Source organism: Haliotis rubra, unplaced genomic scaffold, assembly GCF_003918875.1.
Source record: "Haliotis rubra isolate DU_JTF1 unplaced genomic scaffold, ASM391887v1 Scf1625, whole genome shotgun sequence".
In the NCBI taxonomy this organism is placed as follows: Eukaryota; Metazoa; Mollusca; class Gastropoda; order Lepetellida; family Haliotidae; genus Haliotis; species Haliotis rubra.
This window is the reverse complement of record NW_025765587.1, coordinates 75150-91741: the sequence shown is the minus strand read 5'-3', so window position 1 is coordinate 91741 and position 16592 is coordinate 75150. Positions and strand designations below refer to the sequence as shown.

At 47.6% G+C, this 16592-nt stretch overlaps 2 protein-coding genes across 2 annotated transcripts; one reads left to right on the top strand and one right to left on the bottom strand.

Annotated features, from left to right (window-relative positions):
- Nucleotides 1-1464: 1464 nt before the first annotated feature.
- Nucleotides 1465-15773, bottom strand: LOC124271704 (ras-related protein Rap-1-like). Its single transcript, XM_046706864.1, has 3 exons — nucleotides 15624-15773; nucleotides 2794-3002; nucleotides 1465-2544 (listed from the first exon to the last, which is right to left on the bottom strand). The coding sequence occupies exon 3, from the start codon at nucleotides 2508-2510 to the stop codon at nucleotides 1788-1790; it is 723 nt and encodes a 240-aa protein (XP_046562820.1). The 5' UTR covers nucleotides 2511-2544; nucleotides 2794-3002; nucleotides 15624-15773; the 3' UTR covers nucleotides 1465-1787.
- On the top strand, nucleotides 2901-5928 carry LOC124271705 (adhesive plaque matrix protein-like). Its single transcript, XM_046706865.1, has 3 exons — nucleotides 2901-2906; nucleotides 3720-5413; nucleotides 5529-5928. Exons 1-3 carry the CDS (start codon nucleotides 2901-2903, stop codon nucleotides 5926-5928), a joined length of 2100 nt encoding a protein of 699 aa, XP_046562821.1.
- Nucleotides 15774-16592: the final 819 nt, after the last annotated feature.

The window sequence follows — 16592 nt, the reverse complement described above, 5'->3', positions numbered from 1 at the left end:
TATAGACACATCTATCATTGTCCTAACACAGCTATAGACACATCTATCATTGTCCTAACACAGCTATAGACACATCTATCATTGTCCTAACACAGCTATAGACACATCTGTCATTGTCCTTACACAGCTATAGACACATCTGTCATTGTCCTAACACAGCTATAGACACATCTATCATTGTCCTAACACAGCTATAGACACATCTATCATTGTCCTAACACAGCTATAGACACATCTGTCATTGTCCTAACACAGCTATAGACACATCTATCATTGTCCTAATACAGCTATAGACACATCTATCATTGTCTTAACACAGCTATAGACACATCTATCATTGTCCTAACACAGCTATAGACACATCTATCATTGTCCTAACACAGCTATAGACACATCTATCATTGTCCTTACACAGCTATAGACACATCTATCATATTGTACTAACACAGATATAGGCACATCTTTTATTGTCCTAACACAGCTATAAACACATCTATCATTGTACTAACACAGCTATAGAAACATCTATCATTGTCCTAACACAGCTTTAGACACATCTGTCATTGTCTTAACACAGATATAGATACATCTGTCGGGATGGTGTATGCTAACTGCCCCCTAGTTGCATGTGACAGTGGTGTGTTACATTGTGTAATGTGTACTGTGCATACATCCAGCAGTTTATATACCGGTGTGTACACGGGGACATGGACACACACAGCACGCTACAGACACATGGCGCCAAATGAGAATTGATTGATCATTGTGAAATGATTGAGAAACCTTTAAAAGAACCCTATGAAAGAGAAGTCCGTACCAGCTTTGCAAAAGCCTACTTTATCGATATTTTGTAATCCCATGTATCATGAAAGCATTAGATCGTATCAAATGCTACATAACCTATGACAGACTACATGATGTCTACATCGTGTGCATAGAAATCCCCTCTAGTGAGCGACATCACTTGTACACAGAGCAGCACCAGTCCAGCATGTTGATGAGCCGGCTGCTGTGAAGGCTGACCGCAAGTCCAGGAACCAGTGGCATCACCAGGACTTAGTGGTGCTTAGATGAATGGAGGACATGACGGTAAATATCTTCACAGTACTGATTCATGCGATATATGTCATACAAACACATTCAGCTAGTTGGCTGCACGTTATGTATGTGTGCACTAAAAGCTGTATGTCATCATTGTACTCTATACTACAAGAAAACTGCTGAACAGAGTAATCAAAGATAAAGGAGGATACGGTAATAGGAAACATGTCACCAATTAGAATTTCACTCGGAATGCTCCTTGAAGTCTCTTTCCTGTTTCAGATAAACCGCGTCAAGACCATGTCATGGAACCGATGAAGGAGCTCCCACATCCTGGATACTTGCATCACGTGTAACAACCGCCATCGCCACACACACATACTGAACAGCTACCCCTCGGGGGGAGGGGCTGGCCGCACACATACTGAACAGCTACCCCGCGGGGGAAGGGGCTGGTTACCACTGAGGTGTGGTGTATTGTCACAATACAATAACTTTTCAATGCATTGTCTCTTCAGTTTGGTGCAGTCAACTAGGAGCTTAACGAGCAATACATCATACTCACATCAGTTAACAAAACACACATCCATTGAATAAAGTTGAGCATTGTTCTACGTCACACGCCCTCTGCTGCTAAGGCTGGCCGGTGTTCGTCAGACATTTACTCCAGTATCCAGGCGAAAAACTTACCACGAACTTGAAGTTGGGCACATCCAGCCCTGGCAACACACTGTTGTACCACGCCATCAGGACATAGCACAGTCATTTTTGCCGTGGTGGCGCGGCGACCTTTTCATTCGGGGCTTGCTACCACGACGGATGAGACTTCGACTACGGTTGAACTTTTTTGCATCACTATCCCATTCTTCGGCCTTTTCCGTCTCAGTCTCGTCGAGGGAGTTCGTGCTCACTCTGCGGTTGGCGATTGGCTCAAAATGCCTGTGTACTCCTCCTCGTGACTGATCAAGGAGAATTCTAAAAATATCGGAAATACTTTCATCTTCTTTTGCAGAAACTTCGACAAACCCCCCACAAAACCCCTCACTATAGATCCAGTTCAGCGTGTCAAATTTCTCGATCTGTCTGTCGTTCTCCATATCGACCTTGTTACCGACAATAGCGATCGGGATCTCCTGGAAGTTGACGCGTTCTTCTTTGATCTGTTCCCATAACTTCTTGAGCTCGTCAAACGATGCCTGACTGGTAATGGAGTACACGAGGATAAACCCATGTGCTGTTGTCATTGATAGCTTGCGCATGGCCGGGAACGCAAAATTTCCAGCGGTATCCAAGAAGTCGACCTTGATGCTAGTTCCGTGAAGATCGTACTCTCGGCAATAGAGGTCCTCTACCGTCTCCTTGTACTCCTCTGTATATGTATTAAAGAGGAACCTCTTCAGGATTGAGCTCTTCCCCACACCGCCAGCACCAAGCAGAACCACGCGATTCCGCTGCTCAGCGTCCGTCATCGTTTAGGGCCACTGCTCCAAACCTGGGAAATGTCTGTGGAAAGTGTGGACGCAACGCTTTTAGCTGAAGCTATTAACACAGGAAAATGCTGCGACAGAGTCAGGCACTGATGTAAACACACTCTACAGCATTATAGATCTAATGGCCCTTTACAGCTTTCTTTCAGTAAATATTGGAGTCGGTAGAATCGGGTGTGAAATCAACTTAGCGGTCCTATTGTTGAACACACTGCAAGTTACTCACACTTCGCCATGTGCTAACAAGCCTGTTGAGTGGACTCACCAGCTGTAGACTGTCAGAGAGAAGTATCAGCACAGGTACCAGGTGCTTGTATTAGCACGACGTCTGTGTACCCTAAACACCCAGCACGAGATCGTGAGGAACATGCGATGACGGTAAGTCCTCACAGCATGTTGACATGGAGTGGCATTTGTCTCTCATGCATGCCCGTCACACAACGGCCCTGCGGGGACAACCCTCATCGCCACCATCTGCAAGATAAATGACAAAATAGCGTTAGTTGTTCGACCGTCCTGTTAACTGGGAGCTGCTGACTGAATTACGTGGAGCCCCCGACTCGGGCGAGATCTAACCACTCATCTTCCTCGTGTAAATCTAATTTGATTCAAGAGAAACCCCGAGATGTCAGTCAGCTGAACCCACCCCAGGTCAGGTTGTGATGAAGCTCCTCGCGAGCAACTATAAACTCCCCTACACTTCCACACCTCGGAAAACCCCTTTCCCACGAGGAAACCGGATACTTCCCTAAACTCAGGCTCTTTTCTATCCTATCTGTAAGAACCCATGCATCCCGTCACCCTACCCTACGCCCTGGCCCACCAAAATCCTAAAACTCCTTACACCCCACCAGCCCCTACTGTAAGCAAAACATACTCTTCCCTAACCTGCAGCACTAACACCCAACACTTCCCCCGAACCTACACCCAACACTTCCCCCGAACCTACATCCAGCACCCAACACTTCCCTCCTAACCTACACCCAAAACTTCCCCCGAACCTACATCCAGCACCCAACATTTCCCTCGAACCTACACCCAGCACCCAACACTTCCCCCGAACCTACACCCAGCACCCAACACTTCCCACCTAACCTACACCCAAAACTTCCCTTGAACCTACACCCAGCACCCAACACTTCCCCCGAAGCTACACCCAGCACCCAACACTTCCCCTGAACCTACACCCAGCACCCAACACTTCCCCTGAACCTACATCCAGCACCCAACACTTCCCCTGAACCTACATCCAGCACCCAACGCTCCCCCAGAACCTACATCCAGCACCCAACACTTCCCCGAAACTACATCCAGCACCCAACACTTCCCCCAGAACCTACAGCCGGCACCCAAAGCTCCCCGTCCCTACACCCAGCACCAAACAACCCTCCCCAACCCACACCAACCAACCAACATTCCCCCCGTATTTACACCCTGCACCCAACGCGCCCCGCGAACCTACACCCGGTACCCAACTCTCCCCGTATCTACACCCGGTGCCCAACATTCCCCCATATCTACACCCGGCACCCAACGCTCCCCCGAATCTACACAAAGAACCCAGCACTCCTCCCGAACCTACACCCAGCAACCAATGCTTCCCCGAACCTACACCAAGCAAACAACACTCCCCCCGAACCTACACAAAGTAAGCAACATTCCCCCAGTATCTACACCCAGCACCCAACAATCCCCCCGCACCTACACCTGGCACCCAACATTCCCACCGAATCTACACCCAGCACCCAACACTCCCCCCGCACCTACACCTGGCACCCAACATTCCCCCGAGTATCTACACCCAGCACCCAACACTCCCCGCACCTAGACCTGGCACCCAACATTCCCCGGTATCTACACCCAGCACCCAACACTCCCCGCACCTACACCCGGCACCCAACACTCCCCGAACCTACACAGCACCCAACACTCCTCCAGAACCTACACCCAGCACCCAACTCTCCCCGCACCTACACCTGCACCCAACATTCCACCGGATCTACACCCAGCAACCTCCCCGCACCTACACCTGGCACCCAACATTCCCCAGTATCTACACCCAGCACCCAACACTCCCCGCACCTACATCTGGCACCCAACATTCCCCAGATCTACACCCAGCACCCAACTCTCCCCCAGACCTACACCCGGCACCCAACTCTCCCCGCACCTACACCTGGCACTCCAACATTCCCACCGAATCTACACCCAGCACCCAACACCCCGCACCTACACCTGGCACCCAACATTCCCCCAGTATCTACACCCAGGCACCCAACATTCCCCACGTATCTACACCCGCACCCAACTTCCCTCGACCTCTTACACCTGGTGATCTTCCCCGCACCTGCACCTGGCACCCCCACGGACCTGCTCCAACCTCCTCCGCACCTACACCTGGCACCCAACATTCCCCAGTATCTACACCCAGCACCCAACACTCCCCGCACCTGGACCTGGCACCCAACATTCCCCAGTATCTACACCCAGCACTCGCAACTTCTCCCCCGGACCTACACCCGGCACCCAACCCTCCCCAACCTACACCTGGCACCCAACATTCCCACCGAATCTACACCCAGCGCCCAACACTCCTCCGAACCTACACCCAGCACCCAACATTCCCCCGAATTTACCCGGCACCCAACATTCCCCACGAGACCTACACCCGGCACCCAACGTTTCCTCGTAACTACACCTGGTACTCAACGCCTCCTCCCGAACCTACACCCGGCACCCAACGCTCCCCGTATCTACACCCAGCACCCGGCACTCCCCAGTATCTACACCCAGCACCCAACATTTCCCCGTATCTACGCCCAGGGACCAAACGTTCTCCCCGAACCTACACCAAGCACCCAAATCTCCCCCGAGACCAACACAAAGTAACCAACATTGCCTCCGTATCTACACCCAGCACCCAACATTCCCCGAACCCTACGCCAGCACCCAACTCTCCCCAAAACCACCCAGCACCCAACGCTCCCCGAACATACACAGACCACCCAGCCTCCCCCGACCTACAGCCGGCACCCGAAGCTCCCCGAATCTACACACAGCACACAACGCTTCCCCGTCCCTACACCCAGCACCAAATGCTTCTCTTTCCCCGAACCCACACCAAGCAACCAACACTCCCCGTATCTACACCCCCGCACCGAACATTCCCCGGAACCTCCTCCCGGCACCCAACATTCTCCCCGTATTTACATCCGGCACCCAACATTCCCCACCTGGTACCCAACGCCCCCCACTCTCTACCCTCCCTACCCCCTACCCCATCCCCGGCACCCAACGCTCCCGCGAACCTACACCCGGCACCCAACTGCCCCGTATCTACACCTGGTACCCAACATTCACCCCGAACCTACACCCGGCACCCAACCCTCCCCGAACCTAAACCCGGCACCAAACGCTCCCCACGAACCCAGGGCTCCAGCCCCCTCCCTATTTTCTTCATAAACGTTTGCAACCTGTAAAGTTTTTCTCTCTCTCACCCGCTGAGGAAAGTCGTACGTTCTTAAACTGGGATGCAAAAGAAATATATATGTTCTTGATATAGCATACTGGTATTTACCCTCACACAGCGAGACCAACGCGATCGACAAATAAGAACAAAATAGGATTATAATTTCGTCTGTGGCGTTAATTGCCAAACATGAATCTGTGGGTGTGATTGCCTCCCAAGGGAGTACATGGGTGATTTCAACCACAATCTGACAAGCCCAACAATTTCTCGTATATGCCTTTGGAATTATTCATGGAATACAGCACGTAGCCAGCCATATTTGAATTTTACAACAGCCGAATATATCTCAGTGAAAGCCAAAGAAATTCGAGTGTTGAGCTGAGGCCGAATGGTATAATATTGACCAGGCGGCTTGTGTGTGATATGATACAGACTCGGCTGAACCAGCCGGCCATCTAAGCTGGAAAAAAACACCCACTATTGTAGCCAATTGTCAGAAGTTGTGCTTTTATATCGAGTCAAGGCATATCGTCCCAGCCCTCACCGGCCGCCACCTGGATAAGTGTTCAGTGAACCCCCAGGTCTTGGTTCTTGGAAAAGGATGGATCAGCTACACCTCCATAAGCTGATGTCTGGAGGTGAGGTGTATCTGATGTCTGGAGGTGAGGTGTGTCTGATGTCTGGAGGTGAGGTGTGTCTAGTGTGTGAGGTGAAGTGTGTCTGATGTCTGGAGGTGAGGTGTGTCTAGTGTGTGAGGTGAAGTGTGTCTGATGTCTGGAGGTGAGGTGTATCTGATGTGTGGAGGTGAGGTGTATCTGATGTCTGGAGGTGAGGTGTGTCTAGTGTGTGAGGTGAAGTGTGTCTGATGTCTGGAGGTGAGGTGTGTCTGATGTGTGTGAGGTGAGGTGTGTCTGATGTCTGGAGGTGAGGTGTATCTGATGTGTGGAGGTGAGGTGTATCTGTCTGGATGTCTGGAGGTGAGGTGTATCTGATGTGTGAAGTGTATCTGATGTCTGGAGGTGAGGTGTGTGTCTGATGTCTGGAGGTGAGGTGTGTCTGATGTCTGGAGGTGAGGTGTGTCTGATGTCTGGAGGTGAGGTGTATCTGATGTCTGGAATTGAGGTGTGTCTAGTGTGTGAGGTGAGGTGTATCTGATGTCTGGAGGTGAGATGTATCTGATGTCTGGAGGTGAAGTGTGTCTGATGTGTGGAGGTGAGGTGTGTCTAGTGTGTGAGGTGAGGTGTATCTGAGGTCTGGAGGTGAGGTGTGTCTAGTGTGTGAGGTGAGGTGTATCTGATGTCTGGAGGTGAGGTGTATCTGATGTCTGGAGGTGAGGTGTATCTGATGTCTGGAGGTGAGGTGTGTCTGATGTGTGGAGGTGAGGTGTATCCGATGTCTGGAGGTGAGGTGTATCTGATGTGTGGAGGTGAGGTGTGTCTGATGTGTGGAGGTGAGGTGTGTCTAGTGTGTGGAGGTGAGGTGTGTCTGATGTGTGGAGGTGAGGTGTGTCTGATGTGTGGAGATGAGGTGTATCTGATGTCGGGAGGTCGGGAGGTGAGGTGTGTCTGATGTCGGGAGGTGAAGAGTGTCTGATGTCGGGAGGTCGGGAGGTGAGGTGTGTCTGATGTCGGGAGGTCGGGAGGTGAGGTGTGTCTGATGTCTGGGGGTGAGGTGTGTCTGATGTTTGGAGGTGAGGTGTATCTGATGTCTGGAGGTGAGGTGTGTCTGATGTGTGGAGGTGAGGTGTGTCTGATGTGTGGAGGTGAGGTATGTCTAGTGTGTGGACGTGAGGTGTGTCTGATGTGTGGAGGTGAGGTGTGTCTGATGTCTGGAGGTGAGGTGTGTCTGATGTCTGGAGGTGAGGTGTGTCTGATGTCTGGAGGTGAGGTGTATCTGATGTCTGGAGGTGAGGTGTATCTGATGTCTGGAGGTGAGGTGTGTCTGATGTGTGGAGGTGAGGTGTGTCTGATGTCGGGAGGTGAGGTGTGTCTGATGTCTGGAGGTGAGGTGTATCTGATGTCTGGAGGTGAGGTGTATCTGATGTCTGGAGGTGAGGTGTGTCTAGTGTGTGAGGTGAGGTGTATCTGATGTCTGGAGGTGAGGTGTATCTAATGTCTGGAGGTGAGGTGTATCTGATGTGTGGAGGTGAGGTGTATCTTATGTGTGGAGGTGAGGTGTGTCTGATGTTTGGAGGTGAGGTGTGTCTAGTGTGTGGAGGTGAGGTGTGTCTGATGTCTGGAGGTGAGGTGTGTCTGATGTGTGGTGGTGAGGTGTATCTGATGTCGGGAGGTCGGTAGGTGAGGTGTGTCTGATGTCGGGAGGTGAAGTGTGTCTGATGTGTGGAGGTGAGGTGTGTCTGATGTCTGGAGGTGAGGTGTATCTGATGTCAGGAGGTGAAGTGTGTCTAGTGTGTGAGGTGAGGTGTATCTGATGTCTGGAGGTGAGGTGTATCTGATGTCTGGAGGTGAGGTGTATCTGATGTCTGGAGGTGAGGTGTATCTGATGTGTGGAGGTGAGGTGTATCTTATGTGTGGAGGTGAGGTGTGTCTGATGTGTGGAGGTGAGGTGTGTCTAGTGTGTGGAGGTGAGGTTTGTCTGATGTCTGGAGGTGAGTGTGTCTGATGTGTAGGAGGTGAGGTGTATCTGATGTCTGGAGGTGTGTGGATGGTCGGAGAGTGAGAGTGTGTCTGATGTCAGGAGGTGAAGTGTGTCTGATGTGTCTGGAGGTGAGGTGTGTCTGATGTCTGGAGGTGAGGTGTGTCTGATGTTGTCTCGGGAGGTGAGGTGTGTCTGATGTCTGGAGTGAGGTGTGTGTGATGTCTGGAGGTGAGGTGTGTCTGATGTCTGATGTGTTGAGGTGAGGTGTGTGGAAGTCTGATGTGTTGAGGTGAGGTGTGTGTCTAGTGTGTGGAGGTGAGGTGTGTGTCTGATGTGTGGAGGTGAGGTGTGTCTGATGTGTGGAGGTGTGAGGTGTATCTGATGTCGGGAGGTCGGGAGGTGAGGTGTGTCTGATGTCGGGAGGTGAAGTGTGTCTAATGTCTGGAGGTGAGGTGTATCTGATGTCTGGAGGTGAGGTGTGTCTAATGTGTGGAGGTGAGGTGTGTCTGATATGTGGAGGTGAGGTGTATCTGATGTCTGGGGGTGAGGTGTGTCTGATGTCTGGAGGTGAGGTGTGTCTGATGTCTGGAGGTGAGGTGTGTCTGATGTCTGGAGGTGAGGTGTGTGTGATGTCGGGAGGTGAGATGTGTCTGATGTCGGTAGGTGAGGTGTGCCTGTGTCTGTCTGTCTGGAGGTGAGGTGTGTCTGTTGTCTGGAGTTAGGGTGTGTTTGATGTATGGAGATGGGGCGTGCATTTTGTCTGGAGGTGAGGTGTGTCTGTTGTCTGGAGGTGAGTTATGTCTGATGTCTGGAGATGAGTTGTGTCTGGTGTGTGGAGGTGAGGTGTGTCGGTTGTCTGTTTGTGAGACGTGTCTGGTGTCAAGCGTGTCTGGAGGCGTGGTGTGTGTCTGATGTATAGAGGTGATGTGTGTCTGGTGTCTGGATGTGAGATGTGTCTGGAGGCTGGAGGTGAGGCGTGTTTGACGTATGGAGGTGAGGTGTGTCTGATGTTTGGAGGTGAGGTGTGTCTGATGTCTGGAGATGAGGTTTGCCTGGTGTCTGGAGGTGAGGTGTGTCTGATGTCAGGAGATGGGTTGTGTCTGGTGTCTGGAGGTGAGGTGTGTCGGTTGTCTGTTTGTGAGACGTTTCTTGTGTCAAGCGTGTCTGGAGGCGTGATGTGTGTCTGATGTATAGAGGTGATGTGTGTCTGGTGTCTGGATGTGAGATGTGTCTGGAGGCTGGAGGTGAGGCGTGTTTGACGTATGGAGGTGAGGTGTGTCCGATGTCTGGAGGTGAGGTGTGTCTGACGTCTGGAGATGAGGTTTGCCTGGTGTCTGGAGGTGAGGCGTACCTGGTATCCCGCGGAATCTCCCTCATCTTTAGACCACGGGAGTCGTAAGTGAGCAAGAGTGAGTTGTTGTTAGGGTACGATATATAACTGGACATTGCAGCAGCCAGGTCAATATGGATCACGCAGACACATTTAGTGACAATGCGTTACATAACTAAAGTTGACCGCATTATATTTTTATCTCAGTAAAATATATTGATCTTACAACTCTAACTAGTCACACTGTGTCAGATATCTTGCCTCACAACACTAACTAGTCACACTGTGTCAGACATCTTGCCTCACAACACTAACTAGTCACACTGTGTCAGATATCTTGCCTCACAACACTAACTAGTCAGACTGTGTCAGATATCTTGCCTCACAGCACTAACTAGTCAAACTGTGTCAGATATCTTGCCTCACAGCACTAACTAGTGACACTGTTAACTATGGTGAGCAGACAGCATTATCTAGTTATACTTGGTTATAAATCTTGAACGCATCACAATAACTTTTTAATTATGCTTTGTTATTTGTGTTCGTGGTTTTGTTAGGTGAACATGTATAACTTGTATAACTAGATGTGTGAATAATTTTATGATATAAAACAGCGAATAACTAGTTTTATAGTGTTGTCTGGGTAAGATAATAGTATATTATTCAATCGAACAAGATTTTGTTCTCACGTCAGAAAATGTAGCTCAGTAGAAATGGCTAGCAAGTCAACAACCAAATCTGGATATAGCTCTTTGTTGTCAGGGCCAGACGTGTAATGCAATAGTACCACTCGTTGTTGTGAGAGCAAGTTACGTAACACAATCAACTGACTCCTGTTATTGACAAGCCAACATAACAACCTAATATCACTCATTAGTGTTCTTGCCAAGGCAAATCTGATATTGTTGTATCAAGATATATAAACCAGCATACGAGGGGTGTCCCAAAAGTAGTCGGGCTAACTATAATCTCGATGACCAATGTTAGTAAAGATTCCATTTTGTTTTGAAGGAATCATTAGGAAAGCCATATCCAAAATTTCACATATGTGGGTAAAGTGGTTAATAATATATATTAGTCATCACAACACATTGGGATATGATATGTCTTTAAAAATTGCAGACAGTTGAAAACGATCTGTCATTTTGTACCTCTTGGATAATGGTATGCTTTCAGATAATATCATGTAAAATCTGTTCAGTATAGTACTGGATGACTTCCCGTCATAATCAACATTCGAAGATCTGGATTGTTTGATTTATATTTAGACGGGGCTGTTTTTAAAGGACACACCCATTTTAAATCTTTCAAAAACATTGTGTCCAGATATTCAAGCTGGCACTGTTTACAATATATTGAGAGCTGACACTTGTGTGACCATTCAGTATTTAGTTTGATCCCTTGGCATTATGTATGCATAAGTGAAACCATTAGAATAAGCTATGCCCTTATGACTTCGTCATCTGAAAAGGGGATGGGTAGTGTCTCCAAAACAAGCTCTTTCAGTCAATATGAAGGGGGGAGTATCTTTAACAACCAATTCTAGTATTAAATTGCATTTTTATGCACTTTAATATCTACGTTTGATTCTGGAGGACGTCAGCCTCAAACACACAAAATGTTTCTAGCATATTTTGTTTCCTGAAGTTTGTGATGCATTTATTGCAGATCTTGTGTTTTGGGGGGCTACCAAGATAAAGAGTCAAACAATATGGGGATCGTGAGGCTGAAACGTGGTAGAAGCAATTTGCTTGAGGTTGACAGATAATATGTAGAAAAATAGAACGGCTGCATTTGTATAATTTTCTAGGTGATGCCGACTACTTTTGAGACGCCTCTCGTAGATGCTGATGTTGTCATGTAGAGATATATCAACCGACATATACATGGTTGGTGTCAGATGAAGACATAAAAACCAACATAGCTAGATTTGACGTTGCCACATAGAAATATAAAAACCAACATAGCTAGATTTGACGTTGTCATATAGAGACATATCAACCAACATAGCTAGATTTGACGTTGTCATATAGAAATATATAAACCAACATAGCCAGATTTGACGTTGTCACATAGAGACATTTAAACCAACATAGCTAGATTTGACGTTGTCACATAGAAATATATAAAGCAACATAGCCAGATTTGACGTTGTCACATAGAGACATATAAACCAACATAGCTAGATTTGACGTTGTCACATAGAAATATATAAACCAACATAGCTAGATTTGACCTTGTCACATAGAGACATATAAACCAACATAGCCAGATTTGACGTTGTCACATAGAAATATATAAACCAACATAGCTAGATTTGACTTTGTCACATAGAAATATATAAACCAACATAGCCAGATTTGACGTTGTCAGAAATAGAAATATATAAACCAACATAGCTAGATTTGACGTTGTCACATAGAGACAAATAAACCAACAAAGCCAGATTTGACGTTGTCACATAGAGACATATAAACCAACATAGCTAGATTTGACGTTGTCACATAGAAATATATAAACCAACATAACCAGATTTGACGTTGTCACATAGAAATATATAAACCAACATAGCCAGATTTGACGTTGTCACATAGAGGTGAGGTGAGGTGAAATTGGGTTTAACGTCGTGCTTGAGAATAATTCGCTCATATGACGACGTGCATGCGTGTGTATGTGTATGTGCGGCTGCTTGTACTAGCCCAGACTTAAGCTGGTTTTATAGTGCTAGCCCACTGAGATACCATGCCGCAGTGAAGCATGAATATCCTACTCAGACACATTATACTGACTCCGATCCGACCAGTCCTTGTTGTACCCATTAATGCCGAGCGCCAAGCAGGGACCAACAAGTACCATATTTTAACGTCTTTTGGTATGGCGCGGTCGGGGATCGAACGCTCTAACCACTACACCACGGAGGCGGTCTTGTCACATAGAAATATATAAACCAAGATAGCTAGATTTGACGTTGTCACATAGAGACATATAAACCATCATAGCCAGATTTGACGTTGTCACATAAAAATATATATACCAACATAGCTAGATTTGACGTTGTCACATAAAAATATATAAACCAACATAGCCAGATTTTGACGTTGTCACATAGAGACATATAAACCAACATAGCTAGATTTGACGTTGTCATATAGAAATATATATAGCAACATAGCTACATATTGTTTTTTTCAGGGCAGTATAAACTCGCCAGTTCATTTCATGATCAAGTATATGTTTTTCCCTCTGATTATCAAGTCAAGCTGTTGCCGCGTTCAGATAATGGCGCTCATGTCCTGTTCTGATAATTATTGTACACTAGAAAAGTGTATGTACGTCCTCGCTATCAGAATATTGCACGAATGTTAGTGATCATCTGAAGATGAGAAAGGTTACTTCAACGGATTTGTTAGAGAGTCTGTGGGTTGTTATGCGGTACAGTCGAGTAAAACACTGGAAATGTCTGCAGCCAGATTGTCTACCCCACATCTTGGGACGGTAGATATCGGCACCGTAACAATTATTGCAGCCCAGCTAGCCAGCAGCTGACCTCATTAATAGTGTGTACTTCTGAATATGCACTGCTGCAATTACCACTGCTGGAACCTGGGAGACAAATACCAACTAAATGGCAGCAACAGGTGGTGTGCACGTATGCTAACTATGTTGTGTTAGAGGCGCTAAGCAGACACCGTTATGTCATGTATCCATACGTGTCATGGCGTTGACTGTACCGTTATGCTGTGTTGAGGGTATCTGGGTACCGTTATGTTGTGTTGAGGGTATCTGGGAACCATTATGTTGTGTTGAGGTTACCTAACATGTTGATGGTATCCATCACCATTATGTTGTATTAAGGGTATCCGGCACCGTTATATTGTGTTAAGGGTGTCCAGGTACCATTATGGTGTTTTTAGGGTATCCGGGTACCATTATATTGTATTGAGGGTCTCAGACACTTTTATATTGCGTTGAGGGTATCCGGGTACTGGTATGTTGTGTTGAGGGTATCCATTCGGTTGATTGACATATGTGGCTGAGGGTGTCCGGGTATTGGTATGATGTGTTGAGGGTATCCATTCTGTGGATTGACATATGTGGCTGAGGATTTGCGGGTATCGAGCTGTTGCACTGAGGGTGTCCGGGCACAGTGGTGTGGTGTGGTGTTGAGGGTGTCCGGGTACCGTGTTGTCGTGTTAAGAGTGTCCGGTACCGTGTTGCGGTGTTGAGGGTGTCAGGTTCACGTGTTGTCGTGTTAAGGGTGTCCGGGCACAGTGATGTGGTGTTTAGGGTGTCTGGGTCTCGTGTTGCGGTGTTAAGGGTGTCCGGGTCACGTGTTGTGGTGTTGAGGGTGTCATTGTACCGTGTTGTGGTGTTGAGGATGTCAGGGTATCGTGTTGCGGTGTTGAGGGTGTCCGTTTCACGTGTTGTCGTGTTTAGGGTGTCCGGGCACCGTGTTGTGGTGTTGAGGATGCCCGGGTCACCCGTTGCGGTGTTGAGGGTGTCCGGATCACGTGTTGGGTTGCGGTGTTGAGGGTGTCCGGGTCACGTGTTGCATCTGTCGGTTCGTGGAGGCGGTATGTGGTGAGGATGGTATTTTGGGACTGTTTTGCCTTGTAGAGAGTAACCTAAGGCCATACTTGCTTGCGTCATATCAGTGGATGTTCACACACAGTGGTAGTTTTTGTTATTGAAGAGCTTGAATCGCCTGAATCAGGTCTGAATTGTTTAAGCAACTGACATCTTGTTATCTTTACCTCGACTGTAATGATTATGACAGGCATATACATGGTTGAGCGTATACTAAGCTTTGCCCAGCACCTTGGGACGTTATAAGTGACTGGCCTGCTGAATATGAACTGTGACATCAGGTTATGGGGAATATAAGAATTATTAAGTATTATACACAACAATCCGAACTATTAGAAAACAGACAAAAGGATGGACGCCCAAAATACAGGCAACATTTAACACACAGCATGCTGACGTCAAGAATACGGGCAACATTTAACACACAGCATGCTGACGTCAAGAATACAGGCAACATTTAGCACACAGCATGCTGACGCCAGGAATACGGGCAACATTTAACACACAGCATGCTGACGTCAAGAATACAGGCAACATTTAGCACACAGCATGCTGACGCCAGGAATACGGGCAACATTTAACACACGGCATGCTGACGTCAAGAATACAGGCAACAATTAATACACGGCATGCTGACGCCAGGAATACAGGCAACACATGGCATGCTGACGTCAAGAATACAGGCAACATTTAACACATGTCATGCTGACGCCAGGAATACAGGCAACACATGGCATGCTGACGTCAAGAATACAGGCAACATTTAACACACAGCATGCTGACGCCAAGAATACAGGCAACATTTAACACACGGCATCCTGACGTCAAGAATAAGGCAATATTTAACACATGGCATGCTGACGTCAAGAATAAGGCAACATTTAACACACGGCATGCTGACGTCAAGAATAAGGCAACATTTAACACACGGCATGCTGACGCCAGGAATACAGGCAACATTTAACACATGGAGTTTAAGAATACTAGAACTGAACAGATTGAAGAAAACAACTGAACGCTTCGTATGTGGTAATTAATCGAATGATTGCCTTCTCTGTAATGACGAAGTGTTTGGAGAACATAGGAATAATTTGCCATGCTTTCACCGTACCTGCGTCAAGCCCTGAACTATTGATATTCACCACAGAGGCTTCCAACTCCACCAAGCAGCCTCCAGAACAACTGACGGAGAGAGCTTATTAATCCTTAGTGTGTATTAGCACGTTAAGCCTCAGCTGGTGTTACTCCACCTCTTCGTAACATAGTCAGCTGACTGAATGACTGACGGACACAGACAATGCAGAACGGCAACATGTGCTTCCCCTCTCACACCACACACACTCCCAACAATCAATACAACACAGCTATACAATGTATTAACCTCTCAGACTCATCTCTGGAGGTAGGCTCCCCTTCCCAAAAGCCTCGTGCACCGCTGAGCAGCATTCAAGGCCACTCATTGGTTTCTCACAGCAAGTGTTTATACCGGCGGCCGCGTCTGTGGAGGCAGAGGGTGGGAGGGAGGCTGATGGTGTACTTACCCGTGTAGATTTGTTGAATATCGACCCACAAATGAGCAATATGTGCTGGAGACGAGGATGCAGCCTTATTCTGATAAGCCACTGTTTCAATGCTAGGATTACTCAGAAACGTTTATTTAATCAAATAGAGGCTGCAACTCATTTTAACTTCTCTATCGATTAAGCATCTGGAATTATAAACTTGCAATTTAGAAAAACTGTTAACGTTGAAATTTGCTTGTTCCTGGCGATCTCCCACCGAGGTGGTGCGCCTTCCTCTGATCAGCCCGCGTAATGAAGGGGCTGCCAGTACATGAATACATCAGTCGACGCGGGAGCCATTACTGAGCAATGCATCTGTATATAGAAGTCCCCAGGCTTTGCGTAGTGCAAGTGTATAATGGGGAAGGCGTCGTCAACAATAAGCCAACGAAGGGTTCTATCTGTGACCCACAACACCTACACAGCTTACTCTTTACAGTATGAGCCTATGATAACTGTGGGTGCACACCCACTTATACCTGAACCCTGTGAGTGTACGCATCCTAACGAATGTGAGT